Below are 22722 nucleotides of genomic sequence, written 5' to 3'. Positions count from 1 at the left end.
CCAAAATGAACACCAAAATCTAATCTTGCCTACAAGAAAATGCCTTTCACACAGTATTTTCAAGGTGTTCATTTGTTGTGTAAAATGGAATACAATCCACCTTTTAGCTGAGCGTTATGAAAATACCAAACAGGTTAAGTGTAAGTGCCCCAAACTTGCAGTCCAAATGCAAAGAGAAAACCCCTTCTGTTTTGTGAAGTCGAGCCATCAGGAGACCACCCGTGGCCTCGCAGTGATGGTTGAAGCCTGTGTGGGTGGGAGCTGTGTGGCTGTTACGTGTTGTCGAGGCAGCTCCCACTCCTGGCGACCCTATGAATGAGTGACATCCACCCTGTCCTGTCCTCACAGCCCTGCTCAGCTTCTGTAGATTCTTCTATGGAGTCGATCCACCTCATGTTTGGTCATCTTTCCCTGCCGCCTGCTGCCATTTCCCCCCACATTATTGTCTTTTCCAAAGAACCCTGCCTTCATGATGTGCCGGCTTAGGCAGTTGGTTCTGTCCCGTGAGTATCACATTCCACCGCTTTGTGGTGACCGTGCCTGCCTCTGTGTTGCAGTGATTCCAGACTCTCTGCAGACCACCGCCATGCCCCAGACTCTGCTCAAAGTGGAGCAGGACCCTCTGGAGCTCACTTGCGAGGTGGCCACGGAGACGTTCCAGCACAGCCACCTGTCTGTGGCCTGGCTCCGGCAGAGAGGCAGCGAGAAGCCCGTGGAGGTCATTGCCCTGAGCCGAGATTTCGTGCTTCACTCCAGCAGCGAGTATGCCCAGCGGCAGAGCCTCGGGGAGGTGCGGCTGGACAAGCTGGGGAGCACTGCCTACCGCCTCACCATCTTCCACCTGCAGCCTTCAGACCAGGGCGAGTTCTACTGTGAGGCCGCCGAGTGGATCCAGGACCCAGACGGCTCGTGGTACGCCATGACCCGGAAGCGTTCTGAGGGAACCGTGGTCACTGTCCAGCCCACAGGTCAGTCTCTCTTGGGACATCCTCAACCCGGTGGGGAGGGTTGTCAGGCACAGGGAGGTTATGCAGACTCCTCCGGTGACCTCTGAAAGGGCACTAGGTTTTCATGGGAAGTTCAAGATGGTCCTGCCTGGGCACCAGAGGAAGCTGAAGGATGTAGCAAGTCCAGGGACCCTAAGATTTGACCTTGTAGGAAGTCACAGAGCAGAGCTGCACAGACTGAATTCGCTTACCGATATGATTTCCTTCACCTGCATGGTGTTTCACATTTTCTTGAATTATAAATTCATTTTAAACATTGGGAGATGTCAGCTAAACCATTTGTATCTTATAACTGGGATCCCATCAGACACGTGGCTACCCTCTTTCATGACGTTGCCTGCTTCAGGGACCAGTCCTGTGTCATTTGCAGAAGATTAGGCGCCTTCCATCATAGATATGACATGATGAACTAGAAAAGTTGTGGTATAGAAGATAATTTTTTAATATTCATAATATGTTTGGGGTGGTGTTTTATAATTTCCCAAGTGCTTTGTCACGTATCACTCCACAATCCCTCCGAAGTTCTGTGAGGTAGGTAGGTGGCTGGGGAAGATGACAGATGCAGGTAGTCTTATGGCAGGGCCCCGGGAAGCATCATGGGGTGTGTTGTTGAGGCCAGCCCCGAGAGTACCAGGTTCCACTGTAAATGTTTTCTCAAGTGAGAGACCTGGAAAGGGGCTTCCCTGAGAAGGTTGAGTGATGAGTTTAGATCTGGGCCAAGATGATGGCAGCACCATGAGCACAGATTCCCCCCTGACTCCTTGTCTATTCTCCCACCATGTCAGGTTGCACTCTGCAGGCCCCTGAGTCCAGCCATGCTTCAGAGTGGAGCTGAGAGCTGCTGCCTCGGCTGGGCTGGGGACAGGCCATTCATGGGCCTTTCGTCCCCTGGCTTTGGTTGAGGGTGGTCATTATGCCGTCATTGAGGTGCAGTGAGTGGCCAGAGAATTGCCTTGTGCTCTGCAGGCCTCTGGTGAGGGGCTACGGCTGTCCTGGTGAGTGGGGGTGTGGTGCGTGAGCGATGAGCGGGGAGTCTGAGGTGCAGGTGGGGTCCCCCTGTCAGTACCTGTTTCTTGACCCCCCTCTCCCATTTGCTACCGTCAGCGGTCTTCGTCTTGACACAGTTCTTCTGCCACTTGTTCTTCTGCCATTCTAGACCAGGGCTCTGACTCACCTAACAGTGCAGATTCCTGAGCTGGAAGAGTGCTGGTGCCTGGGCCAGGCGCCTGGGTGGGACCTGGGAAGCCGGATTGCCAGTATCCTTCCCAGGTGGTTCTCCCACTATGAAGGGTCATTCTGTGAAGCACAGCTCTAGAGGTAACAGGGAAGAAGTGATTCTCTGGACATCTGATGGATGGGAGAGCTTTTACGAGAAGGCCTGGCTCCTGGACAGGTAACACCTTACCTGCTCTGTAGGACCAAGAATGTTTAGCAGCTTCTGAATCTTCTACTGTTAAGAAATCTACAGAGGCACTTTATTCCATATTTATCCTTTGGTTCTAAGATCCGCTTCAAAAGCCTGGACCAAACGTTGAGTCTTAATGCTTTTAAATTAGGTTGCATCCGTTCATCTTCTTTATTTTAATCTTACCAATTTGGAATTAGGAGCTTTTTAATTTGCCCAGCAAATACACCCAAACTATGCCAGCAAAGGGAAAACTAGGTGAACAAAAAGTTGAGTTCACTCTGGGTCCCTGTGCTGTTCAGGCGCAGTGGTTACAGCCCCAGCGCTGCCCTTCGCTTAGTTCATTTCAGCAAACAGTAAGTCTCCACAGCACTGGAGGTGTGGTGGTAGCATTGGGGATTTGGAGATGAATAACACTCGGAGACCTTGCAGGTGTGAAAGCAGTGGCTGTGGGGTGTCCTAAGTGCTGTGATAGTACATTGTGTATCGAGTGCTCTGAGAACACAGTTGATGTGAAGGGTTCTTACGACAATGCGTTTCCCTGGATGGGATGGTGGTTAAGGCAAATCCTGGAAAACCAACAAGTTTGGTGACGTGAGCTGTCTTAAAGTTTGAGGCGACGGCAGGAAGAGAAGCATAAAGGTACGAGACTGTTGGACATGTCTGGCAAGTAGAGAGAAGTCAGGTATCAGGAGCTGTTGCGTTCCAGGTGTAAGTGATGAGAGGAGAAAGGAACGGTACCCTGAAGCCCCGTGTGCTGTAATGTGGAACGTGGCCTTGACGGCAGGGACCAAGCGTTTTCAGGCTGTCCTTCTTGGAACCTTTGAAGCCTCTTAGAGGTGTCTGAGAGGTTGCACGTGGGTGTGCATACGTGCCCTTGTGCACCTGTGCGTGCCAGGGGTGCTGGAGGAAGGCACGTCACGTCACGGCCTCAGTGTCCCCCCTCCCTTGATTCAACCACATGTTTTCTATGTCGGGCACCAAAAGGTTTTGTATGAAAAAAGGAAGTGCCCCTCCCCACCCATACAGTTTGAAAACCACTGCTGCAGACACTTGGGAAAGGGGGGGAATGGAGATTTTTAAGCAGGAAGAGACATAATCAAATAGGTTTAGAAGGAAAAAGACCATGGAGGCCACCTAGAGGTGGATTAAGCAGGTTGGGTGTGAAGTCGAGACACCAGGTAGGAAAGAACTAACAAGACCAGGACTAGGCGAGAGGTAGCAGCGTGGAAAGCGGGCATTGGGTGCTGGTGGCTGAGGAAGGGAGCACTGTGGAAGGAGAAGTCCCCCTGTCTGGGGGCCAGAGGCTGGCACTTGCGGTAATTCCTTGAATCATGGTACATAGGGAGGGGACAGGACACGCAAAGTCCTGCTAGAAAGTCTGCTTCCCTATGAGTGTAGCACTGGTTGTCTTTTTGTTTCTGTAAATGTTACTCAGGGAGTCCATCCTGCCAGCCGACTCTTACAAAGGCACTCAGTGTGTGAAACACCAGTGTATCGTCAGATGTAGGGTTCGATTGGAGTTTGAACTTGGGAGGGATAAGGGCCCAGGAAAAGCCCATGGGGTACAAATAGGAAAGGGCCCATGAGAACAGCAGCAGGAAGAGGTGGTCAGAGGAGCAGGTCCCAGTGAGAGAAAGAAACAGAGGGGTCAGGCAAGCGGGAAGAGAGGCACGACAGAACGTGTGCTAGAGCCCAGGGGACAGGAATGGTCTTCCAGAGGCTGACACCCGCTTGAGAAAAGCTTTTGGTTGTGCTGGGTGAAGGAGGGGGCAGGGTGGAATCACTAGCAACATTTGCTAGGTCAGTGAAATGTGGGGAAAGGAGCAGAAGCCAATTTCAGGGAGCTGAGGAGTAAGGGGGTATTGGAAAAAGTATAAATCAATTTCTAGAGGTTTAATTGACTGGGTATAACCAAGGGCAAATCGCTATGCAGACAGGAGGGTGGTAGGCTGTAAATCTTGTGTGTGCAGTCTGGGACCGTGAGGGCTTCACCAGGCCCCCGAGGATTGCATGAGGTAAGAGACTTAGGCTGCCAAGAGAAGAAAGCCGCAGTTGGCAGCTGGCCTAACTCTGAGGAAATGGAAAGGTGTGAGGTCTGGAGCACCCGTTTGCACGTCTTCAGTGGCATTTATGTGGAAGGGCGCTTTTTTTTTTTTTTAAATCATTGATGTTGAGTTATAAATTATTGTAATTTTGTTGACCAGAGAGCCAGTATCTGGAACACATGGCCCAGTCCCACGTAGGTGTGTTCAGCGAGGCAGAGGCAAAACCTGCTTCTTTTAACCCATGTCTCTTAGGAATGGTCTTTGGGGGAAGGAAAGATGAGGCAGCAGCTGTCACCTGGGAGGTGAGCCCCCTGGAGTTGTTGAGAGTTGCTTGCTCTGTTAGGAAGTTTGGGTAATAAAAGAAGGAGATAATTCACTAGGACAATAACAGGTGTTTGGAGCAAGACACTGGCCCATGTGGGAGGAGAGGAGATGGAGAGCGTGAAGAACAGGTGGGTACAAAGCCAAGCTGGGGCTGGGAAGAGCCACGTCCAACTAGTACTCTCCTGATTCCTGGGTTTTGTTGTTGTTGTTGTTGTTGTTGTTGTTGTTGTTGTTTCAGGGAATTAGGATTCTCATCTGCTTGCAGAGTGCTTAGGATGGGAGTGAAAATGGGGCAGGGGTCTCGAAGATGGTGGTAGAGGCTTGGAAATGCCAGTGTAGGGACGGCAGTTGAGGACAGAGCTAATAACGAGGAATTCAGACGTCCCTATAGTAGGATTTCCCCCTCGATGTTCTCTTTAGAGAAACAGAGCTAGAATTGGAGGGAGGAGGGACTTGGGCAGTGCTCACAGCCCGAGTCCAAAATGTTTTCTCCAACCCTTGACTCCTTTGCCTTACCTGGTGCCCCACCTTCTGCCATGGGTGCCTGTGAGATACGGGAACTGTCCCATGGAAGTGACAGCACCGCGTACCTTTACATGGTGTGCTGGGACACTGTTCGTGGTGATAAGCCCTTCTTCTTTGGTCACCCCTCCTGCCTGATTAAACACCCAGCTCTTTGAAGGGTGCTTGCGTTCGCTGGCCATTTCAGAGCTGTTCTGGCTTTCAGTGGAAGTAGGTACTTTATGACTCCCTCTGTCTAAAGATTTGACAGGTGGTGACTCGTGAAAAGCCATTAGTTTTTATTTTTCTTATGTAGGGTCTGTCTCACTTGTATATTACTTCCAGGATTCACATAGGGGTGGAGGATGTATTTCAATATATCAGTCATTTTTGAGTATTTGTTAAGATTGGGGTCAGCCCCTAGACTACGGTGTAATTTTGTCTCAGGAACCTCAGTGGGGTTCAAATATCCGCTGAAAATATGTGTCATCCTGTTGCTTAAATGGAGTTCTGGGTGTAGAGGTCAAGGCGAGCCCTTTGCGATCTGCCATGTAGGTGATATTAGGAGTTCCGTATTGACTTAGGAAGCGTCTAAGGTAAGGCATTCGAAGCTGCAGACAGAGCCCGTCGGTCTTGCCTGGGATACCAGGCCCTTCAGACTGTCTGGGTCTGGCTACCTTTGAGTTCCCTCTGCGATGCCCAAGAGTTTCTCAGGTCACCTGGGTGCGAGCTGGAGTTTTCTCTCCAGACAGGTGTGGGGGTACCCTGCCTGCAGTCAGCATTGGAAAGAAGGCATGGGTGGTGAGATTGTGCTGATGCAGTCTGGGGAGCTGGGGTCCTCATTCACCCGGAACACACCCATTTTGTGCCTTGTTTTCTCAGACAAGGAGTTCACCGTCCGGCTGGAAACAGATAAGCGGCTGTACACGATGGGGGAGCCGGTGGAGTTCAGATGCATCCTAGAGGCTCAGAACATTCCCGACCGATACTTCGCTGTTTCCTGGGCCTTCAACAGCTCGCTCATCGCCAGCATGGGGCCCAATGCCGTGCCCATCCTCAACAGTGAATTTGCCCATCGGGAAGCCAAGGGACAGCTTAAAGTGGCCAAAGAGTCCGACAGTGTCTTTGTGCTAAAGATCTACCACCTGCGCCAGGAAGACAGCGGGAAATACAACTGCCGCGTGACCGAGAGAGAGAAAACGGTCACTGGGGAATTCATCGACAAGGAGAGCAAGCGGCCAAAGAATATCCCCATCATCGTCCTCCCCATCAGTAAGTGGAGAGATGCTCTGCTTCCCTCTCCTCCTCCCTGGTCTGGTCCAATAGCCTCACGTGAGAGAAGTCGGGGGGCGGGGACCAGGAGAGCTATGGGGGAGGGGAAAGAGGGGAAGTGCAGCGCTAGGGTTCAGGCAGCAGAGGAAACAGGTTGACTGCTCTCCCTCCTCCAGCTCCCCTGCCTGCACTTAGCAATGCACCCCCCGCCACCCCCCCCAGGTAGGCAGAGCATCAGGGCTGTGTTTGCAGCTGGAGGGAGCATCGCAGTAGTAGACCCAGGCAGTAGCCTCGGTGCCAGCTCAGCTGGGAGGAAAGCCAGGAATTCAGGACAGCTCTTGGGTCCTAGGTGGGGAATTGAGTCTCAGAAAAAGTGGGTACATGCCTTATCTTGACATCTCACTTACGAGGGTCGCGGTCTTGTACCGGAAGATTTTAAATCACGAAACACATTAAGAAGGATTTGCTGTCAGGGGTTTTAGGGGTAGAGGGTTTGGCCATTTCCCTAACTGTCTCTTCCCTAACTGTCTCTTCCCTATTGAAATTGTGTTTTTGAAAGTCAGTGGCTGGGACCCCTCACATCTTCCTGGAGCACAGAGTTTTAGGGTGTAGCTGGTTTTCGAGGCTGCCTAGATGGGCTGTGGGCCGCCATGTTAGCTGGCGTTGTTTGGGTGGGTCACGGTCATGGCTGGGGACTTGGGGAATACTTATGTTCGCTCATGTGGTGTTTAATAAGCCCTAGAACCAGAATGTTCTCATTAACATCTCATTTCTCTCGTAGTCCTGTTTTTAGTAAAAAGAGAATTAAAGCTTATAATGCCCTGATTTTTTTAAAAAAAATGGTGAAGTATTTAAACTAACCTTTAATCTTTTCTCAGCTGCTCAAACTGTTCTTTCTCTTACCCTTGTCATGATTCCCTTTACATTTTTATTTACACTTTCACATTTTTAAGATAGTTCTCTTCAAGTGTGAAGAAGAAAAAAATAGGCACAGGGGTCTTGCCACTCTTTTTTCTTTTCTCACCAACAGGATTACTTTCTTTCATGCTTATTATTATTTTTTTAACCCCCCCCCCCCACACACACACCTCATTATCTCGAAATTATTTTGTTTCTAGACTTTTTTCCCCCCTGCAATGCCTAGCATGGTGCTTTGCCTAGGATAGGTGCTTGCTGAATATTTGTAGAATTGAACTTGTGGCATCAAATGCCTCCTCTCTCTCCCGTTTTCCTGTCAGTCAGTGCTTGCCTATTATAATAACCACGCACGGACTCTCTGCTTTGAAATCTGCCACTAATTCCTCGTTGTTTTGTAAGGATCCAATGAAGGGCGGCCACACTGTTTGCTTTCTCTACCTTTTGTGCTAAGAGATTTCCCCCAAGTTCCAAGAACTTGTTTGATGATCTGTGGCCTGCTATATTGCTTTTCCAGCAGATGACTGGGTAGTTAAAGTTCCCCAGAACCACCAGATCCTGCCCCAAGGCCACTTGGGTAAGTCTACCGAAGAAAATGATCACATCGGGAACCGTGATAATACCTTGGATTTTAATGGTGCTTTTCCTCCCAAGAGCCGAACGCGCTTCTGCATCTGTCATCTCCTTCTCTGCTCCAAGCCCTGAACTCCCTGTAGAGGCCAGTATCATATCCATCCTAGGAAGGAGGAAACCAGAGCACCATCCAGAGAAGTGGTTCAGCTTGCATTACGTTAGAAACATTTGCTTCGAACTCCAAAGCCACTGCTCTGTGTTTATTAGCATGTGATACATCATCAACGTCCCGATTCTAAGTTTCATTTGTGAACACGCACTCAGATGCTCGTTAATTGTGGTCTAGTTTGCACTTCATCCAATGTTTCAAATTGTTGGCTGCCTTTGCTCAGGCCCGGAAACACTTGTAAATAGTCTCACCTGGCAGTGCAACACCACATCTGTATTTGCCTGGTTTGTCTTCTCGGAGTTCCACATTCTAACTGTGTGGTTTTTCCAGGCTTGCTGGAGCATCAGAGCACCAAACAGCAGCCCCCGTAGTCCACAAGCCAGCGCTTACCTAAGAGTCCCCTGGGGTGACAGTAAGGGGTGGGGTGGGGTGATGCCCTGTAAGTCATTCTTCTGCTTCATGCAAGCGAAGGCATTTCTCCCTTTGATGCTAAAATTGCCCTTTTAATTCTTCACGTGGCAGTGATAACACTGGGGATGGGTCCTTCATCTAAAGAGGGATAGTGTTACTCTCCATGAAGATGGTGGGAAATAACTACTTCATCTAGTACTCTCAGGGCCGTGACCCTGAAAAGGAGGAACTGTTAGTCTCTCCATTTTGCACATGAGCAATCGAAGCTTAGGTAGCTTAGGTAAGAACCCAAGATGACAGGGTGAGCGCTCAGGCTTGCCTGCCTCCAAGCCCATGTTTTTAGCCACTAGTGCTATAGATGCTGGCTCAGCCGGAGCTTTATTATCTTCATGAATCCCCTTGGTGTGGCTCCTGGGAAAATCCCATTCCCCACCTTGTCCAGACCTTTTTTTCACGTGGAACATGCCAACCCAGACTGGGGAGCGGCATCCACACCATAATAAGAGCCTCACGCAGAGGCTCAATGCTCCGCTTTGCCTGTTTCTGCCTGCGGGGGAAATAAAAGGGAGGAAAGATTGATTCAAATGCATGGTCGTGGGTATGTGTGTATCTCCCCTCTGTAATTGGCTGTGCCTCTTAATCTGGGATTCAATTTAATTGATCGATTTAAAATTGTTGTATGTGCTTCACGTGCGTGGTGCCCAGAACATTGGAACCAAGTTAGTTACGGCATTTTGTGTTCTTTCATACTTACGGCTTTTTGAACTCTATATAGATGATTATACAAAATAATATGTGCATGATTACGATAGTTTAGAATATCCATAATGTTTATAAAAACAAAGAGGTGGGAATCGTACAGTGAATCATGATCATGGTGACCAGTTTTTAAAAACCTTCTACACTGTTGAGTGATTTATATACATGACCTCAGATACTTTAAAAAACTGCACAAGACATATTATTACACGTTCCCTGTCTTACAGAAGAAGGTAGGTAGAGTTTAAATAATTCAATTGGGTGAGTTCATATAGCTAAGTGAGTAGCAAAAGAGCAAAGGGAGTTAAATCCTTACCCCCAACTTTGATTGGCAGAATGTTTCAAGGTCAAGAGCCCTGGAACCCCAGGGCTGAGTGTGGACAGGCAGGGTAGTGAGCCAGTGGCTTTGTTCTAGTCCTCGGCGTTAATGAAAATACGAAAGCTCACTCCCCTCACGTTCTGCGAAAGTAGACCATCTGTGCTTATTATCGTCCACAGCCAAGCACACATTATCTTCCAAATACTTCCCATCATTTTGTTTTTTCTACTTCCTAATATTGGCCTGAAGGACTCAAATGGCAGGGTTTGGAGGCCAGTTTTTATCTTACTGCTGTAGCACCAATTGGTGGGCCGATTGAGGTGCCGTAGAATGTCTGAGTAATTCAACTTACTGAAAATCCAAATTGAAAATCCCTGCACCCCAGCTGAACAGATGACCTGATAAATCATCTTGTGCCCTAAGCCTAACGTCATCATGTTGTCGCCCTCAGGTTCTGATTCGGTCCCAGGTCTTAGACCCTCATCCTCCTAGTCCCCTGTACATAGCAAAAGACCTGCTAGGTTATCAGAGCTAACACCTTGGGAAGCAATGCCCAGAACCAGCCAGGGCTGACACCAGCACGCGCCAGAGTGCTTTGATCCTCCAAGGTTCACTGCACGTGAAGAGGATGACATTTGCACCCATCCTCCTTGTACATCTGTGGGGAGGGCGCCGTCAAGACCGGAAAGCCCCAGCGTGGCACTCTCTCCCTCTCCCCAGAGAGCAGCATCTTCGTGGAGGTGACCAGCAATGCCAGCATCATCCTTGAGGGCGAGAACCTGCACTTCTCCTGCAGCGTCCGGACGGCGGGCCGGCCGCAGGGCCGCTTCTCTGTCATCTGGCAGCTGGTGGACAGGCAGAATCATCGCAGCAACATCATGTGGCTGGACCGGGACGGTACCGTGCAGTCGGGCGCGTCCTACTGGGAGCGCAGCAGCTTCGGGGCTGTCCAGATGGAGCAGGTGCAGCCCAACACCTTCAGCCTGAACATCTTCAACAGCAGGAAGGAGGACGAGGGCCAGTACGAATGCCACGTGACCGAATGGGTGCGGGCGGTGGACGGCGAGTGGCAGATTGTGGGGGAGCGCCGAGCCAGCACCCCCGTCTCCATCACGGCTCTTGGTAAGTAGGCGGCTGGGACCCTTTCAGTGCGTCCGCTGGGGAGATTGCTCCCAGGTGAAGCATCTTACCCTGACTTGTGTCAGAGTCCTGGCAGGCAACAGAAGGCACCTTCAAAGGGTTTAGTTGAAGGAACGCTCTATGGAAGTGTGGGCAGGGCACCCACAGTGCATGATGGGGCACCTAGAGACCGGCAACAGCTGGGCGCTGTTACCACGCCTGGGTCTGGGTGGTGGGAGGGGAGTTGTAAGAATGCTGGCCGGGAAAGCAAAGCCACGCAGCAGGAGTGGTGGCCCCAAGTAGAGGAACATGGCCACCTTCCCAACTGACCCTGCCCTGAGAAAGCCAGGTGTCTCCTCTGGCTTGAGTCTCTCTGCTCTCTCTCCAGAAACGGGCTTCGCGGTCACAGCCATCTCCCGCACGCCGGGGGTCACCTACAGTGATTCCTTTGACCTGCAGTGCATCATCAAACCCCATTACCCAGCTCGGGTCCCCGTGTCGGTGACGTGGCGGTTCCAGCCAGTGGGCACCGTGGAGTTCCATGACCTGGTGACCTTTACCCGGGATGGAGGGGTCCAGTGGGGGGATCGGTCCTCAAGCTTCAGAACCCGAACGGCCATCGAGAAGGCCGAGTCCAGCAACAACGTCCGTCTCAGCATCAGCCGCGCCAGTGACACGGAGGCGGGCAAGTACCAGTGTGTGGCAGAGCTGTGGTGGCGAAACTACAACAACTCCTGGACACGGCTGGCCGACAGGACCTCCAACCTGCTGGAGATTAGGGTCCTGCAGCCAGGTAAGCGGCTAGGGGCCTGTGCCTGGGCTGCATGATGGACACGAGGTGGGGACAGAGCGTCCCCCCACATCTGGCCCTCGGAGGGCGTCGCTGCTTTTGATGTTGAGAAATTTCAAATCTGTAGGAAGTTGCAAGAATTATGGTCCCCTTTCTCGATGGCCAGTTGTTAATGTCTTACGGAACTTGTTCACTCTCCCTGTGGGTATTTTTTGTTGTTGTTTTTGAACCATTTAAGGGTCAGTTGATGACGTCAGGTCATTTCCCCCTACAGACTGGAGCACGCGTGTCCTGCGGACACTCTCCTACCTGACCACACACCATTGTCAGACGGGAATTAACACGATTGTAGGACTGTACCAACATTTCCCCAATTGCCCCAAATCCCCTTTATAGTTTTTTCTTCTTCTAAACCAGGATCCAATCAGGGTTCACACGTCCTTTTTAGTTGTCGTGTCTCTTCAGAATCCTTTAATTGAGAACAGTTCCCTGGGGTGGGGGTGGGGGTGAAGACATTGGCATTTGTGAAGTGTCCAGGTCGACTGTTTTGCTAGAAGCTCTGTTTCTTAATGTCATCTCCTGTAATCCTTTCAACAGTGATGTGGGTGGGGTACTATTGTCCCGTTGGCAGAGAAGGAATCTCAGAGGGGAGAGGGAAGACGGAGCTTACTGAGCTCCCTGACGGAGGCTCTACTGTGTGCTAGATGCTTAGGGTCACTTATTTTATTGCAATTTCACAGCAATCCCAGGAAAGATTAAGTGACTAGCGTGGGTTCACGTAGCTGGTGAATAGTGGAGCCAGGATTTGAATCCTCGCCTGCCTTTCTCCTCTGCTGTTTCCCTGACCCAGGCCGTCCCTTCTCCCATGGAGCTGAGTTTCTCTCACAGCAGGTGGTGAGGGTGCAGGAATTTGGGGTCTAGTCAGGGGGGTTTCCTGCAAACACTCTTGCCTTCATCAGGCCCTTCCCCTAACACAGGGGCATGGTTAAATACGTGCTGTGCTTATGGTTTCCTGGGTATCTGTCCCTGTGGTTTCCTGGGTATCTGTCCCCGTGTCCTGCTAGGTTAGCAGCTGGGGGTGTGAGTGGGGGGGGAGCCCAGGCCATGGTCCTGCATCCCTCCTGTTGCCTGGCCCCAGAACAGGAGCGTGCAGGCACCCCCACAGTTAAGGTTGGGGGTTGGGCAGAGGTGACTTGACAGACTCTTTCTGACCGTCTGACACACCCACTTTGTGAAGGTGGTTTGAACACCTTGCAGAAAGCATTTTTCTGCCTGCTCACTCACAGCCATGGTTAGTACCCAACCCCGTCTGCCCGGCCACTTCAGACGATGACAGCGTTGTTTCCAGCAACGTGAGGTCACCGAATAGTAATGTCTGAGTTTCCCCTTCACCTCTTCTTAACCCCCGTAAGAGTCCTGTTCTCTACCAGAGTTTGCAACAAGTGAGTTGTATAAATGGACCGTTCCTTGGCCAATTAGAGCTGAAACCTAGGCGACACGATGCTCAGGGAAGAGGCTGTTTGGCTTAAGTGGATTTTCAGGGTAATGGAGGGTTAAGCAGAGACCCCATCTCGTGTGAGCCCTCATTGTGGAAAGTGCCAAGGGAGGCACTGGCCTGCCTTACGGCGTAGACCATCGTAACAGTAATTGCACCCCTCACGGTCTCATCTGGCCCTCAAGGTCAGGGTCGTGAGCTGTAGTACCCATTGCAGGGTTCTGCAGCGTCGCAGGCACAGGAAATGCTGACCCTAGGACCTTGCCTGACATTGCCTTTTTGAACAAATCCCTCATATTTGCATGTTTCTGTTGCGACTTGGAATCTAAGCCTGGAGCACTGAAGGGAAGAATAAGCAGTTCATTCATCGAAGGGTCGAGTTATTTGGATTCTGATCAGTTGGTGGTGTTCCTATAGGGCATAAGGGGCAAACATGCATCCAAGTCTCTCTTGGGTGCCAGGCTTTGTGCTTGGTACTTCTGTTGTCTTTTCCAGTCCACCCAGCAATGAAATCCTGTAGATGTTTGTATCCCATTTTGGTTTCCCCAGGAGGAAACCAAGGCCCCCCAAGTAAAGTTGAGGAGGCAAGCCAGCTGGGTAAGTGGGACCCTGAGATTGGAACTGAGGCTGGAGGCCAGGTGTCTCTGATTCCGTGCAGCTCCGTTTCCCATCATGCCGTTTGATTGCCTCCTCGGTAGAAAAAGTATCTGGAGAGTTAGGAGACTCCGGATCTGCTCTGAGGACTGTCTTTGTGTCTGGTGTGGCTGAGGCTGAGTGGGTTTGTTTGTGTTTTCACTGTAAAGCCAGAAGGAGACGCGGCTGGCGGAAAACGGGAGTGCTGTCTGCTGAGCTGTTTGTTGTAAGGCCTGTGCCCAGAGGTGTGTAGTAATGTACTCTCGGGGTCCTCTGGAGGCTGCAGAGAGCGGAGGTCGGGGCTGAGGCCATGCACACCCAGGGAGTGGCTGGGGCGCCCGCTGGGAGAATGCATCCCTTAAGTGTTACTCTCTCCTTTATTAAATATTGATACATTTAGCACTTAATATTTTCCAGAGAGCTTCATGTTCGTGTTGCTTTTTCCCCCACATACTCTGGTTGGTGCTCGGGGCTCTTGTTCTGGGGGAAGGAGAAGTGGAAAGATACCCGAGGGCTGACTCTGTGCCAGAGGCCATGTTGGGTACGTCGTGTGTATTATCTCCCTTCAGCATCACAGCCACCCCAGGAGGAAGCTGTCCCTTTCCCATTTTATAAACAGAGTAACTGAGGCTCAGAGGGGTTCTGACTTGCCGAAGTCAAATAAATAGTGAGGGGGAAGTTGGGATTTGAACCCAAGTGGGCCTTTTTAAAGAGCAGTTGGGGTAGACTGTGGGGACAGAGCCCCAGAGAGCAGTTTCCAGGCTCATGTGGAGAGAAGGTGGCTCGGGTAGTAGATGGCCATCAGCTGTGGCTAATTGACCATCACCTGTAACCAGTTAGCCAATTAGCCACTGATATAACTGCCACGGCTGCGTTGGTTGGTTAGTCAGTCGGTTGGCAGGCAGAGAAGCAGACAGCAGGTTGCAGGTCATGTGGATCCAGCCTCCAGTGAGACTATAGTGGTGTGACTCCCCTACCTATGGCTCAGTGGGTGTTCCGTTTTGGCCTAGCCATATCCTGGGTTCTTATGTGGGGAGCGGGACCAGAGACCCCTCAGGTCACTTCACATGACATGAATGGAAGGGGACCTGTTTTTAAGGCCATATCATCAGAAATCATTCCTTCTGCTTCCGTCAGCCATCACATTCACAGAAGAGGTCACTCCTTGTAGGTGACTGGTGAGGAGGATTCGGCCCTGGTGGCAGTTGTGGTAACAACAATAGCAGCTAATATTGATTGAGCATTTCTTGTGTACCCATCACTATGCTGAAGGTTTTACGTGTAGTAACAACCTACTTAGCTTTTACTTAATCCATGCTGTGAGGGGTACCGTTTCACCCATTTTGTAGACGAGGACACTGACAGAGGTTTTTCTAGATGAGGACAGAGACATAGAGGTTAAATAAATTATCCAGTGACCCATAGCAAGTGGCAGAGACAAGATTCAAATCCAGACAGGCAATCTGGCTCCTGAGTCCAAGCTCTTAATTTTATGCTATTGTGGTGTTTTATAAACAATTTTTTTTTCTTCTCAGAACTCTTCTTTAGTACCTTGTACTTTTATTTAATCTCTCCTCTCTCTGGTTTGCCATCCCTGATTTCCTGACCCCCTTTAGCAAATACTTAAATTCGTTTTTTTAAGTTGGGGTCACGAGGTACCTGTAGAGGTGCCTCAAGACACAGTTTGCCATAGCAGGGGTTTAATTTGTGCCTCCTCTCTCTCCTCTGTTTCTTCTCATTTCTGCCACAAGATGGCTCCAAAACTTGGGGACATCGGCGCTCAAAACCAGTGCTGGCTTCCCTTCTTTTCTACTCTCCCTCCACACCTTGCCCCTCCAAACACAGACTGTTACCCCTGCTTTGCTGTCTGCCATAGGAACTCCCCCCACTGCCTGGCCACCAACCCCTCTTAAGACTATTTTGTCGAATATGCTTAGTCTAACAGAATCAAATAGAAACCCAGGGACTGTTGGCTCACTCGTGCTGGTCCATTTTTCTCAGTCTTCCACTGCTGATGTCATCTGCTCCCAAGAAGGTTCTGTGTGGTCTGTGCCCAAGACCAGTCTTTGCCAGAGCCACCTATTGACCTGACCACGTCGCAGGTATTTGATTCACTGGAATCTCTGTCTGGATGGCACGATCTACTTGTTGTGGATCTATTACTGACCATTCTATGTACGTGCTTCCAATGCCATATGTACATCGTCAAGGAAATCTTCGAGAAAAGCCATCACTCCCCTTCTGTTGCTCATTTCACCCGGCCTTCCTCCCACTGATCATAGCGTATGACCCCCGAGGGGCATGTAGGCAAGACTGTGAGCCAGTTCAGCGTATTCGATTCTTAGTTCTTAATCAATCCTTTTCTCTTTTAATTTCGAAGCATCCCTTTGCTTCCTTCTGATTTGCTTTAGCACCAGAGACACCCTCCAATTACATATTCCTAAATACAGAAGCGATAAGGGAAATGTCAGCACTCATTTTGCAAATGTTTATGACCATACCTTGGTCTGCCTGTTAAGGATTGCACATTAAAATTGACAAAGCAATAAACAGGCTTCCAGGAGGACAGCCTCCGGTGTAGAAAGCCGACTTGTCAGGAGGTCTATTCTGCTGGGATTTGACTGATGGGTAGTCAGGATGAATATTTAATACCCTCTGGATGCTGCCAAATCCGTTTTCTCCAATTTCTTACTGCTGACCTAGCAGACTGGGAGAGCTGAGGGCTTTTTCTTTGACTTCTGTGAGTCCAGGGCATGTGACAGTGGCTCTCCTTGTCACCGTCTAGTAGGTGACAGGCTGCCTCATCCTGTTTTCCTGGTGGGAATGTAACATGGGGTTCGCCTTCCACCCCATGTGCACCAGGCTCAGAGATGGAGCAAGCATGAGGGCAAGAACCCTAAAGGAGCCCCCAGCCCTCTGCTACCCTCGGGCCTCGTTGTCATGGTGACTTGAGGTGCACCTGTTAGGAGTCAGTGAGCTAGGGTCCTGCTCTGGCTGCAGACAGGGCATGTCTGGTTACTCCTAATTAGCTGTTTCTACCTCCAGTCTTTTGCTCCTTTCTCCTTGCTCCTCCCTCCCAGTGCCTTCTGCAAGCATGTCTGAGTACCTACTGTGTGCCTTTATCCATGCTGGGTACTGCGGCTGCAGAGATGGGTGTTTCACAGTTCTTGCCTGGGGCTGTTCGGTGCCCTGGGAAGACGGAAGCTCAGGGAACTGCTTCAGGGGTAGTGGTAGAGCCGGCTTCGTGTGTGGGCCAGGGGCCGAAGGGGTTCATCCCCAGGCGGGTTAGCAAGGGGCAGGGGAGCCCTTTTTATACCCAGAAGCATGGAGGGTCACCATCCGTGATGGTTAAAAGCAAGGACAGACCAGCCTGGTTTTGAATCCCAGCTCTACCATTTACCTGCGGTGTGACCTTGGGTACGTGTCTGTATAAAATTGAAGGTCATCGTATTTATTGCATGGGGCTGGCGAAAGACAAATCGTTAATATCTATAAAGTGCCGAGACCAGTGTTCAGCAGATAGGATTATGTAACTGTGAAATCAGAATATTCAAAACTGAGCAATTAGGACGTTAGATCATACTCAGATCACATAGACCTTTTCTACAACGATTTGTAATCGTCCCTTTACTACTCTAAAATGAAAGTCATAGACAATATAACATTTCTACTCTCGTAACCTTTAAAAGTTGTTACGATGCCCTAATTGTGGAACAAAGGAGGAATGTTTTAGGAAGCCGTTCATACTCCCATAATGGGCTTTTAACCTGTTGGCTCTCAGGGACGGTCACGCTGGGAGGCAGGCACTTTGGTGGATACAGCAGCCAGCCGGGCAGCGGTGCTGCACGTCTGCCCCTGGGACCACAGCTGTGTCAGCCCTGCCACCCCAAGCGGCGCTGCCATCTGGGACAGGGGTTCCAAAATCCTGAGCAAGTCTTGTGACACTACTGAACAAAGCAAGGTGAAACCCTCCCTTGCTTTCCCTGGCACATATTAAAACTAGCCAAAAACAGCAACAACAACAAAAACACTATTGTGTTGATTGTGCAACACAAGTGCATTCTAGGATCAGAGACAGAGTTTTCCCTTGTATGAATGTTATTTGAAAGTCACGCAGGACATGAGGTGGAGTTTGTTGCATGGAGTCACCTCAGCTAGGGGTTTACATCTACTGTGTTTCCCCGAAAATAAGATCGGGTCTTATATCAAGTTTTGCTCCAAAAGACACATTAGGGCTCATGTTCAGGGGATGTCATCCTGAAAAATCCTGCTAGGGCTTAGTTTCCGGTTAGGTCTTATTTTCGGGGAAACACAGCATGCTGGCTCTCGTTCATTAAGTACCTGGCCACAGAAGACTGCCCACAATGTCTATGATGACCCTGGGGGGATGCTGCCCTATGGTGGACAGCCGCAGGCAGCCTGTAGGCCCAGTGACCAGCTCCTGGTTGCAGCTTAGGAAGTGCTCCCTGTGCGGGGCTGAGGCTGGAGGCAGGGAGACGGGTGCAGGTCAAGTATAAGGTGTGAGAAAGGTGATTAGGGGCTTAAACAGGGCAGGACCATGGGGAGAAGGAGCAGGGGTCTGAGGGCAGTGCTAAGGACGTAGGGGCTCCTTAGTGTGGTCACTGCTTGGCTGGTACGTGTCTTTGCCACCTCCTTCCCTGAGAGTGCGTGGCTCTCTCTCTCTCCCTCTCCCTCCCTCTCTCCCCCAGTAGCCCTCCCTTTATTTTCTCCCAGTCTCTTGGCGGACATGCTTTCCTCAATTTGAGAAACTTCTGCTGTCCGCCTCTATTCCTAACATTACTGATTCCTGTGGCGGAGCTTTAATACAAAACAGTGTCTTCCTCCTCTCCCTCTCCTCCCTCGCTGCCTCTATCTCCTCACCTGCTCCCTTCTGGCTTCTGCTCGCACCACTGCACAGAAACTGCCGTCTCCAGAATGACCTGAGGCCACCTCACCACCGCACCTGTGGTTCTCAAGCTCAGCGTGCATCACGCTGGGCCCCACCTGGGGCACTGGTGATTCTGTGCTCTCAACAAGCCCCCCAGTGGGGGTGGTGGAGCTGCTGCAGGTACCGACAGCATCCTGACAGCCACAGGTGGTCAGAATCTGGAACATACTCCAGGCTCCCAGTCCGGCAGAGACTTACGCGTACCTTTCTAACTTCCTCCGCCACACCTGACCCCTTGCTGTTCCCTGAATACAGTGCACAGGGTAGTCATCTGTCCCCTCTCTCTGGGGTGCCCTTTCACTCTCCTCTGCCTGGGCACTACCTACTCACTTGTTTTTCAGGGCCTAGCTTAAGTGTCACGTGCCTTCTGAAAAGTTCTCACCCTCCCGTCAGAATCAGGGTCAAATAAATGCCTTTCCTTTACAATTCTCATACCACCGAGAAAAGATCAATCACATATTTATTCAGCCATCCATTTATTAATATGACTATTAAGTGGTGGGCTCATAGTCTCTTCCCTTCAGATGCTTATATAACTTAGGAGGAAACATAAGACCTTCGAAAAAGTAACTGTGTCAATCAACAAACAGCAAATGCTGGCGAGGCTGTGGAGAAAAGGGAACCCTTGTGCACCATAGGTGGGTAAAGCAGTGCAACCACTATGGTAAACAGTGTGGAGGTTCCTCGGAAAATGAAAAGTCGAGTTGCCATATAGTCTCGCAATTCCACTTCTAGGTATTTATTGAAAGAAAACAAAAACCCTAATTGGAAAACATAACCTGCATCCCCATGTTCATAGCAGCATTTCCAGTAATAGCCAGGATATGGAAGCAACCTAGATGTCCATCAACAGAGGAATGGATAAAAATACGGTGTATATGGAATATTACTCAGCAATAAAAAAGAATGAAATCTTGCCATTTGCGACAACATGGATGGACCTAGAGGTTATGTTAAGTGAAATAAGTCAGACAAAGATAAATATCATATGATCTCACTTATCTGTGGAACCAACCCAAACAAAACAGAAACAGAGACCCATAGTTATAGAGCCCAAGCTGATGGTGGCCAAAGGGGAGGGAGCGGGCAGATGAGAAGAAAGAAAAGAGAAAAAATTTTAAATTTAAATTTTTTAAAAAAGGAGGGGAGGATCTTGCCTCAGAGCAAAATGGCACTAAGTAGTAATTCCCTGCTCTGAGATTTGGTCAAGTCGGAATGAGCTTGGCTATGAAAAAAAGGGCTGAGCCCAGGCCAGAGAACATGGTGACCCGGCAACAAAAGGTACATGCTAATTGACAGACAAGTGAAAGGAATGCCCTTCAATCCATCTTCCCTCACTTGGGTGTGGCCCCATCATCAATGGGACTCCCAGACTCCCTGACACGCCTGCAGCTGGTTTGGGACGAGAGACAGATACGAATGCATCAGCCAGAAAAAGAAATTAACATCATCGTAGGCGGCATGTCACTGAGCTCTAGTGGGGTTTTAGGGAATCCCTTACTGATGGAAGAAGTGAGTTCTGAGTGGGAAGTGCACACACCAGGTGGATTGTACAGGGTGGGGAGGGTGGCTGATGAAGTATCTGCTCTGCTTGTTCCTTCTGACGCCTCTCACCTCCAGACCTCCCTGCCCTTGCTGTAACACAACAGCCTCTCCTGGAATGCAGAATACACACTTCTCCACGTTTCCCTCAGAGGCCTAGCAAGGAAACTCTCCAGATGCAGAAAGAAAGGGCCCTTCCTGCAAACAGAGTACAGCCTGGCCCTGGCAGTCGTGAGGTGCCCGAGAAGGCATCTGCTGGTGTGAGCTGGAGTCTGTGCCCGCTGGTGAGGCCTGCCCGGCCCACAGCCTCTCCGACCCTTCATCCTGCCTCTTCCTCCTGCTGATTCATTGTGGGCGATGAATCAAGCCTCAGTCCTCAGCCGCTTTGCTTTCACCTCTCACGGTATGGCCTCTCTAAGTCCGTTCACTCACACACAGCCAAGTCCAAGGTGTCTCCGGCTTTAAGGTGCTTATGAATTACCTGTGAAAAGGCAGGTTCTGATTCAGAAGGTCTCGGGGGCGGGGAGCTGCCAGTCTGCATTTCTAACCAGCTACCTGGTGACATGGATGGACAGCATTTGTAGTAGTAAGTTTGCCCCTTAAACGTTTGACAGTTTTCCATCTAATGAGCTTAGAACGTGGGACTGAGCCCAGACACCAAGAAGAAATGGGCACAGTGAAAAGGTACTGTGAGTTTATTATATACTGGGCTCCATGCTCATCTCTTTCTAGAGACTGTGTGCTTTTAATCTTGCAGACGAGAACCCCTCGGATCCTGAAGGGGGCTGGGCTCTCTTAACTGTGGGGGAAGGTGGTAATGCAGGTAGGCCACCTGCCTGCCAGGGCAGCACTGGGCAGGATAAGAGAGCTTCCTAATTACTCATGGAGGCTGCCGTCTCCTCAGGTTGGCTTCAGGAAAGGTCCTCCCTGCCCTTGAGATGTGCAAGGAAATTCCGAGCACGGAACAGAAGCTGACCCCTCACCCACCTGCCAGGCATGCACCAAATTTCAAAAATGCCTCCCTTTCAAGCGTTTCAACACTTCACAATATTTTGACATGCGGAGGAAAATAAAAACAGAAATGCTTTGAAACATTTCTCTTCCTTGGTTTCTGGTCCTCAGACCATGTGACCGCATTGCAGTTTAGTCATAGGATTCCGGTGTAACATATGCAGTTACTATAGCAATTGAGGTTTCCTTAGTAACGGTTGCAAAAATAATCTGGCCACAATTAATAATACATTTTAGAGCTCCTTCCCCTCCACACTGAACAACCCAGTTTTTTTGGCCAAGGACCAGGACAATTCAGGTGGTGTCATTTGCACTGATACACGTATCGTTTGCGTGTGGTGATTTGGGTTGGAAAGGACTGAAGAAGGCCTGGTTATTCAAGTATTACAGGAATCAGACCTGAAAAGTCAACTGGCACACTAATGTGAATCTAGTTCCCAGAGCTTGGGAGCTTGCTGGTAAACCCGGCCCTGGCGTCCAGGGCGCCCTGGAGAACTTGGTGTTTGAAGAAGGGAGAAAGCAGGAGAAAAGAGGAAGAGGAGACAGAAGAGTGGGGCATGGGGACGAGGGAGTTCCTTCAAAGCCATGCTTGGTGTGTTCTTGATGTCTCGAGGAGGCATGTAGGTATGTGCGTTCAGCGGTCTTTGTGAAGAGTGTCGCCTGATTTACCACCAGGAGAGGGCCGTGTCCTCAGAGTTAGTTTTGCAGGAATGGCGTTGGTTGTCGGATCCTGCCATCCCTTAGCTGGCTGAATTCCTCTCAGCTATTCAGAGTTTTGTCTATATGTTATCCGGACCCCCAAGGGACAGCCTGGAGCTTTGAAAAGTTTCAGTTGCCTGGGCATATTGGACTCAGACCTTGATGCTGTCTTTCCATACCAAGCTCTACGCGAGCCAGCTGACCGGTGCTGGCAGAGGAGGCCCAGGCACGACCAGTGGGCTCAGCCCTAGGTCTGGATCAAGAGACCAGCAGGGGTGCTAGACACAGGCCCAGGCTGACCTGCCCTGGCCTGCCCTCCGGGCACGTCCACTGGAGGAAGCCAGCTCTCTCTCCTGGGCAGGGTGTGTGTCTTGCCCTGGGTTTCTTCTCAGCTGGTGAGTGGTTTGGTCTCAAAAGGCAAGGTGTCAAGAGAGGCGTGGAGGTGTAATGATGCTTTTACTACCGTGTTTCCCTGAAAATAAGACCTAGCTGGACCATCAGCTCTACTGCATCTTTTGGAGCAAAAATTAATGTAAGACCCAGTCTTACTTTAACGTAATATAAGACCGGGTATAATATAATATGATATAATATAATACCAGGTCTTATATTAATTTTTGTTCCAAAAGACGCATTAGAGCTGACGGTCCAGCGAGGTCCTATTTTCGGGGAAACGGTATTCGCTCACGAAGAAGAATTACATCTTTTTTCAGTAGGGGGAAGATGGTGGGTAGAGGGAGGCAGAGCCAAGTGTAATAATGACGGAGTGGGTGCAATCTCAA

At 50.2% G+C, this 22722-nt stretch overlaps 1 protein-coding gene across 4 annotated transcripts in view; it reads left to right on the top strand.

The window, feature by feature from the left end:
- The window catches only part of IGSF3 (immunoglobulin superfamily member 3), an 88549-nt gene that overhangs the window by 50322 nt on the left and 15505 nt on the right, over positions 1–22722 (top strand). For 2 of the 4 annotated variants that reach the window (XM_074318413.1, XM_019730616.2), the window contains exons 4-8: positions 558–968; positions 6168–6557; positions 7990–8049; positions 10424–10825; positions 11211–11615. In XM_074318413.1, the coding sequence (XP_074174514.1) occupies positions 558–968; positions 6168–6557; positions 7990–8049; positions 10424–10825; positions 11211–11615 (1668 nt within the window). The remainder of the gene's footprint in view (positions 1–557; positions 969–6167; positions 6558–7989; positions 8050–10423; positions 10826–11210; positions 11616–22722) is intronic. The other 2 variants (XM_074318414.1, XM_074318415.1) reach the window with 2 other exon arrangements.

The sequence above is a fragment of the Rhinolophus sinicus genome, linkage group LG14 (genome assembly GCF_036562045.2).
Source record: "Rhinolophus sinicus isolate RSC01 linkage group LG14, ASM3656204v1, whole genome shotgun sequence".
Taxonomy (NCBI): Eukaryota; Metazoa; Chordata; class Mammalia; order Chiroptera; family Rhinolophidae; genus Rhinolophus; species Rhinolophus sinicus.
The sequence above is the reverse complement of the archived record's forward strand: the minus strand, read 5'-3'. Positions and strand labels throughout refer to the sequence as shown.